Genomic DNA, 14,964 nt, shown 5'->3' with positions numbered 1-14,964 from the left:
ATTTCCTCCCAGCTGCTCCCAAAGGCAGAGCAGCAACAGAAACACAGTAAGGAAAAAGCATCCCCGTGCAGCCTCCTACACCAGAGTGTTGTTGCACAGCATGACTCAGGAATGAGCCTGGATGCTGACAATCAAGTCACTTGGTAGACATGATTTCCAAAATGAGGGCCAGGAAGCCTTCAGTCACATAGCCAGTTATGGGCTAAAGTGATGTTGAAGCATTGGAAACGATGCAGACCAAGGGAAGCCAGTGGGGAATGGGAGGTAAAATAGAAGATGGAATATGAACCAATGCAGCAGCTCATGGAGAAACACTGACATCTGCAGTTGCAGCAAGGTATGTTCTCACTGTGTGCATGATCTATCTGTTGTACGTGTGGGGACCTTTCACAGGCTTATATATATATTCACTGTGGTTCAAATAGCATTGTCCTTTAATTTCTCTTTCCACTCTGATTGCCAGCTACCAGTGCTGTGGGAAATGGCCAAGCCTCATTTTAAGAGACGGGACTTAATTTTCCAGAAAGTGCCCAAGAACCGTCCAGTCACCATGTGTGAGATGCTGAAGGGAATATCTGTTGTCTGCCAGGAGATGCTTCATCCTCTAAAAGCATGAATTCAGTGGTACACCACAGTGGAGACAGAGAAGGTTGTCCACAGCAGAGAGCCGTTGGTCTCAGCATCAGGCATGAAACAAGCTGGCAGAAATCCTCCACTTTGTCCTGGCATTCCCAGTAAGCGTGCTCTGTCAGACAAGGTGTTAGCCTTAGAGAATAAAAGTAGGATTCCCCTCAGGCTGGGCTCTGGTACGAATTAAACACATCATCTGAGCCAGGAGCACTTTTGCTTGCCATAAGGCAGATAAAAAGGAGGTGGAGTCCTCAGTGCCCTGAAGCTCAGCTTTCCACGTGCTGGCCAGACTCTGCCCCCGGCAGAGGAGCTGCTTTACCAGGTGTGCTGGGATCCAGCCAGGTTACTTGACTCACCCTGACAGAAATGCCATCGTCTCTTCCTCTTTACAGGTCTGCAGTTTGTTTTTTAGCAGGAAGAGAAGCGTATCTTAAAAGGAGTGCTAACCTGGAGCCGGACGGTCAGCTGTTAGCGCATGCAGGGATTTCTCGGGGAGGAGAGCGAAATGGTGAGTGGGAGCCGTGCTGTCTCTCTCGGTTGATGGATGAACTCAGGGGAGCGGTCAGGGCAAGAGAAGTGAGGCCATGGGATCACTCAGGTGTTTGGTGGAATGCTTCCTGGGAGCATTCAGCCCTCCTGTTTTCTGCCCCAACCAAGTCAGTCGAGCTGGCCCTTCTGCTCTCTCTGCGTTTCCCTGTAGTGCAACCAATGCTTTCTGACACCTGACTGGGTTTTAGTGTCTATCTCAGCTTTTCTGTCCTGGAGGTGTCACCTGGTGTTGGGCAGTTGGGGCAAAGTGGAAGCATGGTTGTGTTGTTTTCTTTTTTAAGCTAAACTGCAGTATAAAGCTTTCTCTTGCCCAGGATGTGCCCTCGGCAGACAGTAACTCCTGTAGTTAATGCTGCAGGGAAATCTACCCAACTCACGTCAGGTCACTGACACTCAGAGCCCTGTAAACATCATGCTAGAGTAATCTGGGCAATCGGCAAACAAAAGCAGGGGCACTGCAGTCATTTGTCTGCAACCACTATGTTGAATTATGCTCACTTTAAGTTTTGAAATGTCAGAGCAGGCAGATCAGGATTTTCAGCTGGGACAACTAGAAGTATTGATACATTGGAAGTCAATAGTAATTTACACGCAAAGATCCTTTCTCTCACAATGGGTAGTGTACAAATTTCCATACTTTTATTTTTTTTGCAACTGACTTGAGACAATTGCTTTAAGCTCTTGTACACTTGAGAGAAACGGGCTAGTTCTGTGTCTTGCTCCAGTGCAGAACCAGGCTTTTCCTTTAAATAAGGGCTTACTTTATACTTTCTGTCCTCAAGTGTTAAGGGATTAAGTCTTTACCCCTGGTCTGAAACTATGATTAAATAAGCTAGGAAAAGCATTTCTACTCAAATCAAGGGCTACCAGTCAGGTTATTGCAAGGAACAAACAGACCTGTTGCTAGCTGGCAACTTGATTTTGTTAACAGTCAACGGCACACACAGATCTATTTTCACAAATACCTTGAGCACAGAGAGGTGAACAGAGGTAAACAACACATTTTATGTGGCTCCTTCTCTTCGGACTTTCATTTAACCTGCATATGCACAGTCCTGGAAATAATCACGAAGTCCATTAAGTGTACGGTCTTTAACCGAGAAGAAGGAAATAAAATAAATGTACAGCTTCAGAGAAGATAAATATCCAAGCTCAAACATTAACAGGTCAGCTGTTCAGAAAGGCATGTGTCAGTGAGGAAGCTCAAAGAATGCACAATAGGAAGTTCAGGTGAGAACATCTCTGTTGTATTTCATTCCCAGCTGGCAGCCTGGGTGCAGCGGTACCTGGGCCTCTGGGGAGTTAGAAAGAAATCAATCCTTCTCATTTGGTGACCAGTTGTTAACTGTGTCTGCTCAGAGGCATTTCCCAACATCTGCAGTCCCTACGACAAGCTGTTGAAAGGTTATGCTTTCAGTTCAATGTCCACGGCCTGCCTGTAAAGGCCACGGTTCTGAACATGCCTCCAGCTGCAGTCTGTAGTGGGAGGATCAGTTCTGGACCTTTCAATGAGCATTATGATCCTTCACGCCCGGTGATGTGTCCTGCTCCTAGACCACAGGCCTTAGACTGGGCTGAGACTGAAGAGCCAAATCTCTCTCAGCTTGCTTGTGTTCGAGCCTTCCTTCTCCGTAAGCTGCAATGCCCAGACTTTTATTGGCACGCTTTGACCTCCCTGATCTGAAATAACCATGCCCAACTCAGGGCATGGCAGCAGAACTTCCTGCAGGCAGAAAAAGGGCAGCTTTCTGCCAGCTCCCTCCCTACTGGCTTTTGGTGGATGCAAAGTGAAGCTCCCTTTCAGTCTTCTCCTGTCACCTTCCACATCAGTTCCAGGGGAGATCTCTGCAGATTTGCTCTTTCGCTCCTTTTTATTTAATTCCTGTGTGTTTCTGGTGCTGACCAGGGTTCAGTAATAACATTGAACCTACCTGTCTTAACAGAGTTGCTTCCTGTGGATTAAAGAAGAGGAGGGAAAGGCTTCTGCACTGCTTGCCCTCATTGCCAGCCTCAAAGCTAAGCTTCCCTTCCCAGCACTGTCAGTAGCACCCGTCCCTACAGGCGGCCTCAGCTGCCCACAGAGCTCACCATCTAATGGACGCAGTACTGCTTCCAACAGTACAGCTACACCAGCAAGAGAGATTGAGAGCAGCTTTTAACTTTCTCCAAGCCTCTTTCTGCATTCCTCCTAGAATGGTAGTGTCTGTATCCCAGCTGCCCCAGGCAGCAAAACATCACCAAACAGCTGTTGTTCTGCCTGTGGAAACAATTTAGTCAGGAAGGAGTTAATGCCTTTTTTCATCTGTCTGTTGAATCAACAAGAGCAGGAACTGCAGCTGGTCTGGGGCTCAGAGGCTGCAGGTGGAGGTGCTTGCTGTCTTACCAGCTGCCACTTTCCTGTAGCTCCCCAGCCACTGTGGGGACAAAGAGCCTTGTCCTCCCTCACTGGGAGCTAGCTGCCAGGGTGAGCTCCTTGCGCGATAATCCCCGACTACTCAGAGGCGGCTCTGCATGGCGTAAGCAATTCCAGTAAACCGGTTCAAGTTTATTTATTTGTATTGCTTTCTTAAGTAGTACGACATGCTCTTTGTTTTCTCTGGAATAACTATCACAACTTAATATTCAGATCACATCGGTATATTCTCATGCCGTCACCTCCAGTCACTTCAGAAATATCCCTGCCCACTCCCACAGATGGTCAGGCCACCTGATACTCAATTCCGTTTTTTATTTTCTATTTGTATTTTTGTTATTTCTCTGCAGACAACAACATTTTCCAAAGCCTTTTACAACACAACAGTAAGTACACTGCATAGGATGAAGATCTATTGCCTACTCAGCACTGTGGTACATATAGGAGCTGGGGAAGTTCTGGAAGAGAAGGAGGTGCTGTTCTGGGTGGGCGGCTGCTGGGGATCTTCTCTGACATACTGTCCTAACGCCACTGACGTTATATTGTAGCAATAAGGGCAGGTGAGATGCTTACAGAACCCCCAGTCCTGCATTTGTGCCTGTTTTCTCGTTTATTTAGAAATGGGCAAATCCAGTAAGTTTGCAGTATTTTACTGCATGAGCTGTCAGCTGCAGGCGGTGGGTCAGTCTGGGCAAGGGAATAACAAGCGATGCGCTTGCCACCATCACTGTGTGATAGGCTTTCTTGTCGTGGGGCCTCAGCTGCCTTTGGAGCTGGGTGGGACATTTTTCAATGGCTAGAAAAATCCAGAGGGTTTTGTTTTGGGTTACACGCAGTTTTCAGGGCCCTGCACTACACGCATTGCTTCTGTGAACCCAGGCAGAGTGTGCAGCACCCTCCACTGACTGATGCTCGAGGGAAGGCCAAGCAGGCAGATGATGTGGCAGGGACAGAGAGCAGCCTGTTGCAAAAGCACATCATTTCTTGGGGCTTCCTGCTATCCTTTTTGCTGCTTCCCCTTCAGAGTCCAGCTTTCTCTGGCATATATTTGTGCTTATTTCCTGCGTACACTTTTTTTTTTCCAGCCCTAAGCCCCTTTCTGAGGAAGAACATGTATTCCTTCCAGGCAGAGCCATTGCTGGAAGGACCAAAGTCTGGGTTCTTGCTTATGACTGGCACTCACAGGCCACAGCCTCAGGGTGCAGCCGAGTTCTCCGTGTGTAACCTACCATGGGCTGTTATTGAAGTCTTGCAACTGCTTGCTTAGCCTCTGTCCATGTTAGCTTTATATGAAATATATTTTCGCAATGTTCTTTAACCATCTTATTTCTAGACTTCTGCAACTACAATAGGAAACACAGCTGTCCAAGCAGATTGTTATGGGGTAAGACTTTGCTTTGTTATTTAATGAGATTGTTTTCATGGAGCATTTTCCCTCTAAAATCAAATCTTTGCTACCTTTGTCCATTCCCATTTGCAGTGCAGCTGGGCTAGATGCCGCTGTTGTGGCCCAGGGCTGCAGTTTTGTCTCTCACATTGGCTATCCTTGTTGCATGCTAGCCCCACACTCTGCTACTGAGCACAGCATTAAAGGATCACCATGCATGCATTTGACCTGATTCTCTTTCTTTGTGAGTTAGTACCAGCCCTGGGTGATTGGAGTAGCTGCAGGGATACCCAGCTTCCTGGCCTTGGTCCTTGCAGTCATCTTGGCAGTGGTCTGTGTTCTCCAGTGGTCAAACTTCAGCTGGAAGCAGGTAAATACCTTCCATCTCCTGGATGCCTTGCCACTTGTGAGCCTAGTCCTCTACATCAGAGTTCTGGTTCAGTACCTTCTGCAGCTCTTAGGATGTTCAAGACTGAACCCCTAGGCACCCCTACCCACAAACCGTCACTGCTCTGCAAGGAGTTACAGGATCATAAAGATAAAAGAGAAATTCGTGTGAAAATATGGGAGAGTTACTGCCAAGTGGTCCGTTAACTAGCAGGAAGTAACCAAAGAATCTATCATCATTGTTCTTCAGTGGATTTCTCTTGTTATTTGCTAGAGGAAATCATTCGTTCAGGAATCCTCTGACTACAAAATAGTGTTATTTAGTTCCCCAAACACTGCCGCATCGTTTCATACTATGTGGTCAACTTTTTCCTCTGTTCCAGCCCATGGGGTGGGTTTAAATGCCCACCTCCCCATTGGTGGGGTAGAGCGAGGGGGTTGTGTAGTACCCTGCCTTGTTCCTCTGGGGTGAAAAAGCATTCATGTGTCCACGGAAGAGGAAAATCAGGAAGCATTGTGGCAGCCAAACACTGATGGTTCTATGGCCCTTTCCTCCCCCTACCACTTTTCTAGGTGTTTTAACCAGCTCTAGGGCTTGCATGGCTCATTGTTTTCTTACTTCAGAACGAAACCTGTAACAGTACCGAGGGAGGTGATTTCCATGTTGTTGTTGTTGGTTGAAGTTTTTTTGATTTGTTTTGTTTTCTCTGTGTGTAATTGTGCTAGTGAGTGTTTTCCCCTATATTAAAGGGGACCGGGTGGGTTTAGGATGATGTAGTGAAGGCGATTCTTGGGCATCAAGGGTTCACTGCTACAAGGTAATTCCCATGGGCTCACATCAAGTGGCCCGTGTAATTGTCCCAGATGAAAAATCATTTTGACGTCCAGCTTAGATTGTTAGATATTATTCCATGTGGTTATTTCGGCCCCGAGTATGTTCTGAGTTCTGAGCACTTTGGTAACAGGACGTTTTTTCCCTGCTCTGTACTTCTTGAACTGTTGTTGGTGAATTGTAGATAGGTGGTGTTTGTCACTCTTTCTGCTCACCTCTTCAGAGAAGTGGCTGTCCTGAGATACAGGAAGAACACGAATATGAACGATCTCCTCCCAGACCTCCAGATGTAAGTCATCTGTTAACTGATTCTTACTGTAGCACACAGGCTTCCGAGTGAGTTACTAAACAAAGGACTGGCTTTAAGGGTAGCCCTAGACAAATAATAGAGACTTCATGGAAAGCTCTCTCCCCATGCTTGCCTGTGGCTCCTACACTACTGCTGTTTCTAGCTGTATGTCTGTCTGGTGCAATCTCAGATGAGGGGCCAGCAATAGAGTGCCATTGTTTTTAGAGTACACAGGTATTCCAGCTGCATCCTGCATGGGCAAAAATGGAGGGAGGAATGAACCTGAAATATGAGCAAATACATTTTCTTCAAAATACTGCCAAACATTTCCAAAGAAAGGCAGGAATTCTCATGCACTGTATTCTCTCTAGCCTGAGTACTTTGTTACAGCCATTGCAGAAATAATATTTTGCTTCTAGGACTTTTATCTGACCATGATGGAGGAGACGACAAACGTCTACGTAAATGGAGATCAACAAAAACACTTCAGACCAGACATCCAAGCACAGGCAAAGCCCCCAAGGATGAATAAGCCCAGAAGAGAGCCACCTGTGGTGGAATACGTTTATGAAAATCATCCTCCCTTTCACTGAGAGAAAAGCACCAAATTGTGGCTGGAACCAGAAATAACAGACACAATCCTTTTCCTGGACACTAGGGGCTACACAGCTGCATTTCATGAACAAGAGTTTTCTCTTTGTGCATACAGGAAATTCTAGAGAACAGGACAAAGAGACTGCATGGCGAAAGAACCCGTTTGGAATTATGCCTCTGAGATATGGAAGCAAAATGAGATTCCCCTCATTTTGGAAGTAACAAAGTGCTGTGGGAGAGGTGGTCTTGCTGTTCTCCTGAATTTAATTTATTTTAATAAAGAACATCTAAATCCTTGTAGTGACAGTAGAGTGGACAAGTAGAGTGTTTGCTGGAATCCCCACATTCAGGTTCTTGAGCTCCTCACAACTGCTTGGGAAAACATGAATGAACCCTTGTTTTCATTTGACAGAAGGAGACTAGACTGTAAATGAGGTGAAGTGATAAGCCCAAGAAAACTGGAGGGAGTGAAGTTCCAGCTGCTGACTTTAGCCCCAGGGATGGCAATTTCCCTTAGTTCTCGGCTAATCCTTACCCACAGTGGTGTCTCACTCACACTATTTTCTCTGTGCCCCTACAACAGGTATTTCAGCCAGGAGGTGAAGTAGGAATGCTTATTCTCCTATGATTTCAGTAAGAGACACCATTCAGAGAAATGGTCTCCTCTGCAGCCCCATCTCGATTCATGCGAGGATGCTGGGTGGCCACGGTGACAGGCAGGGTTGTGTTGGAAAATGCTTTGGGAAGAAAGAGGAGCCGAAGGGAAGATGCTCCCCGCCTGTGGAAAGGCTGGGCCATGGAGTACCCTAGGAATGAGAGGGGCACCCAGGTGGAGACAGAGGTCCCACCAAAGGGGCACAGCACTGAAAGTAGCCAGAGCTTCAGCCTGTGAATGGAGGAGTGCTGTCATCCAGGAGGGATGCTGCCTGTCAGCTCTTCTGGCAGCGCCGTGGCCACAGGTGCTGTGACCTGCTCTGCAGTGGAGCAGTGGCTGCGGGGACTGCCCCAACCCAAAGAAAGCAGCAGCTCAAGGCCTCATAAATAGATTTTTCTTTATTGGGCTGTTAATGTACACGTACCATACTGTCCATCAGCAGAGCATGCTGCCCTCAGTGGGACACGTGCTGCAGGTCGTGGGCAGCCACAGGAGCCCTGTTTGTAAGCAATTTGGCTGTTCAGTGGGACTTCTGCACTCAGTGAGCACACACAGTGTCAGTGCAAGGGGCTGCAGAGTCTCACACACACACACAACTTCCCTGTGACACAGTAGAGCAATTCTGGGAGGCTTTGAAATCATCTGCTCTGTGTATGCACCCAGGTTTGAAGAGCCTGGGACTTTGGGAGCTGTCTTCCTGGGGGTGTTGTGTAGGTGAGCCAATACTCCTGTCATTGGATTTAGTAGAGGCGTAGAGATATAGAGGACTAGATGGGCTAGGGAACACCGCACAGAGGTTTTGTGCCCTTCAGCGGGGAAGAGCACAGAGCTGGTAAAAGGGAGGAACATTTCCTAATCCACTCAGCGTAGGGGTTATGCTGAGCTCCTCAGGCTTGAGGACAGCCTTCAAGGTGAAGTTCTGCAAGATGGTGGTCAGGAACAAGAATATCTCCATGCGTGCCAGGCCCTCTCCAGGGCATATTCGCTTCCCTGGAAGTAAAGACAACAAATAGCACTGAGCAAGTGCTGCTGAGTGGGTTGGAGTTTGTGCTAGGCCTACGTGCTATGCAGCTTTGTTTACTAGGTGCAGCTAGTAAATAAAGCTAGTAAATAGCAGCAGGGAGGTGACTGACTGGGTGTGTGAACGAAGAACAGGAGAAGCCTGGAGAGTGGAGGGAGGAGGCATCACGTGGAGAGGTCGAGAGAGTGAGGTGACACAGCGTGGGTGATAAAGAGGAGGGCTGGGGCTGTTGGTAGGTGAGTGGTTGCGAGTAGCCTACTTAAAGGTGCCCAGAAAGAGTGGCAGCTCCCAGTAGGAGTTCTAAAAAGCCCCCAAAAGAGAGGGCTGATGTGGGTGGGAAGGAACAGCAGCGAGTAGGTACACAGAGAGCAGCGAGCCCCAGGGAAGTAGTGGCAGGACCACACGGGGAGCAGGTGTTATGGGAAAAAGCAGGGTGGTTCCCCCAGGGGAGGACAGCAGCTCCTGGGAGAGGAAGCCTGTGTGTTACCTGCTGAGAAGGGCATGAAGAGTTCACTCTTCCTAAAGGTGCCGTTCTCGTTCAAGAAATGTCCAGGATTAAACTCATGTGGGTTTGGGAACTCCTTGCTGTTATACAGCACAGAACTGAGGACGGGGAAGATTGTGGTGCCCTGCAGTAAGACAAGAAGAGCAGAAGTGAAGGGGAGGTGACTAAGGTCACTTAACCCCACTGCCTGTCAAGTTAAGGCTGAGGTAATTAGTGCAATCCTCTCAGAGCCTTCAGCGGCCCTTTGGGGACTCTCCCTTTGGAGAGGCACATTTAGGGAGGCCCTGCTAGATGTTACAGCATAGACAGTTGTTCTGGCTGCCCCTCCTGTGTTCCCTTTCTGTTTCAGCCCATTTATCCTCTCCTTTCTCTGGTTGTTTGGGGACACCCCACCTAATTCTTCTTTCTTGGTGTTTCACTATAATGAACTTGTAGATGTACAATGTTCCTTCTTTTCTGTGAGCCCTGAAAAGCAAAAGCACACAAGATTGTAGCTCTCTTCCCTTCTGACAATTTTTTTCCTGCCTCCATCCTCTTTCTTCTTACTTTCTGAGCAGTCCCTGACTGGGGAACAGGATAAACGATCCAGAAGTGATGACAAAAGAGCACTCTGCTAGAAGCTGGACTCTGCTAGTTCCCTGGGTGCTGTCTTGATTTTACAGTGACAGATGAAAATCGTGACGCCAACAGGCCCCATGTTGCTGTTCCCCCAGTGTTTGTGGTCCCTCAGAAGATGGGAAGTAACATGAGCATCACTGCAGTGGTCCAGGCCAAACCAGGCCATGGGCTGCCCTAGCCTATCAGGCTGCCTCTGGGAGTGGCCAACAAGGATTGCCTCAGTAAGTGTGTAAGAACAGGGCAAACAGGTTCTGTTCATTCATCTGAATGTAAATACAGTGTCCATCACATTTTGCCTTGGGGTCTCTACTCTCAATAATCACAGACTGACTCTGCCTCCAAGGAGATGCCAGGCTCCCCCAGATGGCAGTGAGCAGTTCCCCAGCTTTGCTGCCTTTGTGAGGAGACACTGCTCTGTTCTATTTGTGAGCTCAGCATGTTTCTACTGATAGGTCAACCCACAGAGCAAGTGAGCAGAGGTGTTGGGCAGACCTAGTGTTCCAGTCTCAGCCCAGGGGAAAGCAACAAGGAATTGCAGGTATGCTACAGCAGCCTGGGGATCTGAGGAAAACTCTATGAAGGCCCAGGTGATGACATGGTCAGGTCACAGCATTTCTAGCTTCTGGCGTGTAACCGACAGCCTGAGAGCAAGCATGCTGCCACCTTGTTGCTGGACTTGAGGGAGCTTGCCCACTAACCTTGGGAATGAAATGCTCTCTGAAGTAGATGTCTTTGGTCACAGCATGAGGGACGCTCAAGGGGATGAGGGTGATAAAGCGCTGGATTTCATGGGCCACTGCATCTGTGTAGGGCATCTGGGTCCGGTCAGCCACACAAGGTCTTCGTGATCGTCCTACGACCCGGTCAATCTCTTCTTGAACTTTCTCTGTCAAGAGAAGCACAAACCATAAGATGGGTGAATAAAGCCAAACCCACCCAAACAGCTTGTCCTAAGCTGTCCACAAACCTCATGGATTTGCTAGCAAATGATGGGAGCATTTATATTGATTTTGGTGTAGTCTGGAAAGCAACTCCACTGCAGCCTGTGCAAACAATGCCCTTATAACAAACTTGGCTAAATAGGAGTAGCAAGAGAGAAAGATGTGGACACAGCCAAATCCCTTGCTGATGAGGGGGTGCATTTGCTGTTGATGGCCAGTGAAGCTGAGGGATGTGTAATGGCCCTTGAGGGGTATGAGCATACAAGGACTTTGCCCATTTAGGTAGAATATGAGAGAAGAGAAGTTGAAAAGGCAGTAGCATTAGATCTGTGTCCAGCCCAAGGGAATGGCTAGAGGAGAAGAGATCATAGACTGGTACCTTGTATCTGTGGGTATTTGAGAAGAAGCAGAAACCCATATCTTAAGGTGGTGCTAGTCGTCTCAGTTCCACCAATGAACAAGTCAAAGGCTGTGGTTATCAGGTTCTTCAAGTGGAAGCTGGAATTGGGATTGTCTTTTTCCTAGAGAAAAGGCTGGGTTATTTCTCTAGTTGAACTGAGAAAAGGGCCCTTTCTTGTGTCACCGTGGGCCCTGCTTTCCACCCAGAACTGTTGCATTTCTCTGATAAGGTGCGGCAGCCATGTAGGATGTTTCAATGCTATCTCTGTGCAGTAAGCAAGACCCCAGAGCAGCCTTCTTTGAAACTGCACACTGTATGTTAGGTATATAGCCGTCTGCTTGCCCTTGCTGTGCCAACTGCTTTCCAGTGCAAGAGCTGCAAGACCAGCCTGCAAACGCCCCTGTGTTTTGGTGCAAGCAGTTGTAGGTCTTGGTGTCCAAGCAGCTGTGGGTAATGAACATGGAGGGTGCAGACCACCAGCTGTAAGCTGTAGCACAGGCAACATCAGGGGTGTTGTCAGTGCCTTTCCACTAGCACAGACAGTTGCTTGTGTTCAGCCCTCACAAGGGGATATCCCAATATTTGTATTAGTTAGGAAAGGAAAGGGTGTTTGGGGATGAGCTGGGACTGTATGCTCTCTCCTTACCTCCTGCATTTTGCTGAGAAAGCAGTCAATGAAATCCTGAGGAGAGCTGGGATCCAGGTAGGCTTGGTGTGTCTTCACTTCCTCTGCTACAAAGGCTTTTACAGCATCAATTTCTTTGAATATTCTGTTGTGTGGGCCAGGGAAGTAATCCAGGATCTCTGGGAACATCTGGTATAGCTGGAAGGAAAGAAAGAGGAGGTCTTAGTAGGAATCCCAGAGGTGGAGAAAAAGAGTGGTTAGGACTAGGGAGAAGCTGCACTTAGTTGGCAAAACCAGCTGCATTTGCAAGGGTGTTTCTTGCTCTTGAGCAGCAGAACATTGATGGGTCCTGGTTTGAAGGTTGAAGTGAGACTTCATTGGGAGGGAAGCCTCCTGCTCCCCTGGGAGAATGTCACCACTGTGAAATAGTTGCTGAAGGTACCTGTCCCCAGCGGGAGCTGAGCATCTCAAAGATGTTGTTCATGTTGTTCATCAGAGACAGGAACTTCTTGTCTTTATAGTCATATCGTTTCCCAAAGATAACGGAGCATATGACATTGGAGACGGTGCAGCTCAGCATAAATGTTGGGTCAAAGGGCATTTCTGTGAGTTCAGAAAAGTTATAAGCCATTAAAAAAGAAATCACAAAAAAAGGCAAAACCTAAAAACCTACAGCTACTGTGGGTAACCTGACCTCTGGTGGTTAGTGGAAACTCACAGGTTAGTGGAAACTTACAGTGCTTTGTAACGAGGGGCAGCTGTTGCAAAGACCAAATGCATGGGAACATCAATTCGCAGAATCACAAAATGGTTGGCAAACCTCTGGAAATCATCTTGTCCAGCCCCTTCTAGAACCATTTGCCCAGGACCATGTCCCGACAACTTCTGAATACTTCTAAGGATGGAGACTCCACAGCTTATGCTTAAGGACGTGGGCTCCCTAAATGCAGTCTTTTTTTCTTTTTTTTTTTTTTTTTTTTTTAAATAAACTATATTAAAAATAGACTATACTCTCTGTTTTTCTGAGCTCTTCAAGCAAGTGCTCGGCTTCCTCTTGGATCCTCTCTTCAATGCTCCTCTTCCCCATCCCAAAGTTGCGCAGAGTGGTGAGAGCAAACCGACGGACATGTAGCCACCCCTCGTTGTTGCTGAAAATAATGCCTGCAGAGGAAGAAGAAAGAGCGAAGACCTGACTTTGGTGCACTGGATGTAAGATAAATGGAGACTCATGATGACAGTGAATCCTAGCCCTGTAGATAGCAATGACATAGCATCTCAGAGTACTGTGGTCTGGAGACAACCTCTGGAGGTCCTGTAGTCCAGCTGCCTGCTTTTGACCTTCTCCAGCACGCACCTCGAGTACTGTGTTCAGTTTTGGGCCCCTTGCTAGAAGAAGGACATGGAGGTGCTTGAGCGAGTCCAGAGAAGGGCAACGAAGCTGCTGAGGGGCCTGGAGAACAAGTCCTATGAGGAGCGGCTGAGGGAGCTGGGCTTGTTCAGCCTGGAGAAAAGGAGGCTCAGGGGCGACCTTATCGCTCTCTACGGATACCTTAAAGGAGGCTGTAGTGAGGTGGGGGTTGGTCTGTTCTCCCACGTGCCTGGAGACAGGATGAGGGGGAATGGGCTAAAGTTGTGCCAGGGGAGTTTTAGCTTAGATGTTAGGAAGAACTTCTTTACCGAAAGGGTTGTGAGGCATTGGAACAGGCTGCCCAGGGAAGTGGTGGAGTCAACATCCCTGGAAGTCTTTAAAAGACGTTTAGACGTAGAGCTTAGGGATATGGATTAGTGGGGATTGTTAGCGTTAGGTAGAGGTTGGACTCGATGATCTTGAGGTCTCTTCCAACCTAGAAATTCTGTGATTCTGTGATCCCCAACCTCCTTGCGAACAATTCATCCCTCACATCCACACAGAACTTCCTGTGCTGCAGCCTGAGGCTGTTGTTGCTTGCCTTTCCACTGTGCATCAGTGAGATAAATCGAGCCCCATTTCTTAGAAATCCTCTTTGGGTAGTGGAAGCCAGCAGTTGCAGGCTGCCCTGCCTGCCATTCTCCAGGTGGGACCCCCCCCATGTCACTCATGTCCTTGTGCATGGCATGCCCCATGCACACCCTGCCACACTTGTCCTCAGCCCTTCCCTTAGCCTTAGGAGGAGCTCAGTCAGTGAACATACCTAATCCTTCGTTAGCCCGGTCTCCCAGTGGCATCCTTCCTCTGGCAGCAAACTCATCCCCACGATCAATCAAGGCTTCTTTTACCACGTCATGTCCACACAGCACCACCACTGGATCAGAGCCCAGGTGCACTGTGAAAACTGGCCCATACTCTTCGCTGAGCTGTCAAAATGCAAGAGAGAACACGGCCGTGTAGAGAGGAGGAGTTGAAAAGTGACCACACTGCTGCATTGTTCTGCGGGCAGTGCAGCCTCACAGACCAACAGGATTAAGATCTGGTCCTCTCATGGCAAATGTCAGTCAGCCATCAGATCCTAAGCAAGGGTGAGAGCGTGGGGGAGAGGGGACGACGACAGCTGAGATCCCCATGGCTTTTCTGCTCCTCCGGGGTTGGCAGTCATCAGGCTATAGCCACATGTTGTCCCCATGCACAGAGCACACACACTTCTCACCCCGAGAAGAAACCGAGGGGAAAAAGAGAGTCCTTACCTTCTCAAGGGTTTTGGTTAAGTCCTTTGGTTTCACCTGCAGCAGATTCCCTAGGATGGGAAGAGGAGCTGGTCCTGGAGGCATCTTCCCCTTTCCAGACCTGATTTTCCATCTTGCGAAGTTGAGCAGGCAAACAACACAAACCAGGAGAACAACAGATGCTGCCCCCAGCAGCTCCATTTTCCAAGTGGAGGAGAGCTTGAGAGGCTCAGGAGGAATCAAGTCGGGCTGCCCAAGCCTGAGCTTATATACTGAAGTGCTCTGCTCTGTTAGGTCAACATCACGTTTTTGATCACGTGGCTGAGTTATCCAATGTTACTAGTCAATCATTTGAGACTGCCGTGTTGCGAAACCAGGACTGAACTTCTCCAAAGTTAATTGGTCATTAACGACACACCTTGTCTCAAGCAACTGCAGAGGCCAACAGAGATTAAGTTAAAAATGTGCTTGTAAGACT

At 48.2% G+C, this 14,964-nt stretch overlaps 2 protein-coding genes across 8 annotated transcripts; one reads left to right on the top strand and one right to left on the bottom strand.

The window, feature by feature from the left end:
* The first annotated feature begins 928 nt into the window (after positions 1-928).
* LOC311440202 (uncharacterized protein) lies at positions 929-7,387 on the top strand. 5 transcript variants are annotated; one of them, XM_084526778.1, is made up of 6 exons: positions 929-1,138; positions 3,943-3,978; positions 4,926-4,976; positions 5,233-5,349; positions 6,383-6,487; positions 6,907-7,387. In XM_084526778.1, the coding sequence occupies exons 1-6, from the start codon at positions 1,106-1,108 to the stop codon at positions 7,078-7,080; spliced, it is 516 nt and encodes a 171-aa protein (XP_084382904.1). In that variant the 5' UTR covers positions 929-1,105; the 3' UTR covers positions 7,081-7,387. The 5 variants fall into 5 exon arrangements, 4 of the variants coding, with proteins under 4 accessions (XP_084382904.1, XP_084382905.1, XP_084382902.1 ...); XM_084526779.1 differs by having other exon boundaries at positions 940-1,138; positions 6,422-6,487; XM_084526776.1 differs by lacking the exon at positions 929-1,138 and adding an exon at positions 1,180-3,375.
* A 732-nt stretch (positions 7,388-8,119) lies between these two features.
* On the bottom strand, positions 8,120-14,770 carry LOC311440199 (cytochrome P450 2C9-like). 3 transcript variants are annotated; one of them, XR_014695263.1, is made up of 10 exons: positions 14,508-14,770; positions 14,018-14,180; positions 12,858-13,007; positions 12,289-12,449; positions 11,868-12,044; positions 11,201-11,342; positions 10,579-10,766; positions 9,245-9,386; positions 8,396-8,726; positions 8,120-8,306 (listed from the first exon to the last, which is right to left on the bottom strand). XR_014695263.1 is itself a non-coding variant. In XM_084526768.1 (9 exons), exons 1-9 carry the CDS (start codon positions 14,685-14,687, stop codon positions 8,545-8,547), a joined length of 1,485 nt encoding a protein of 494 aa, XP_084382894.1. In that variant the 5' UTR covers positions 14,688-14,770; the 3' UTR covers positions 8,120-8,544. The 3 variants fall into 3 exon arrangements, 1 of the variants encoding a protein (XP_084382894.1); XR_014695264.1 differs by having other exon boundaries at positions 8,411-8,726; XM_084526768.1 differs by having other exon boundaries at positions 8,120-8,726.
* Between the last annotated feature and the right edge of the window lie 194 nt (positions 14,771-14,964).

The sequence above is a fragment of the Aythya ferina genome (assembly GCF_964211825.1).
Source record: "Aythya ferina genome assembly, chromosome: 7".
NCBI lineage: Eukaryota > Metazoa > Chordata > Aves > Anseriformes > Anatidae > Aythya > Aythya ferina.
The sequence above is the reverse complement of the archived record's forward strand: the minus strand, read 5'-3'. Positions and strand labels throughout refer to the sequence as shown.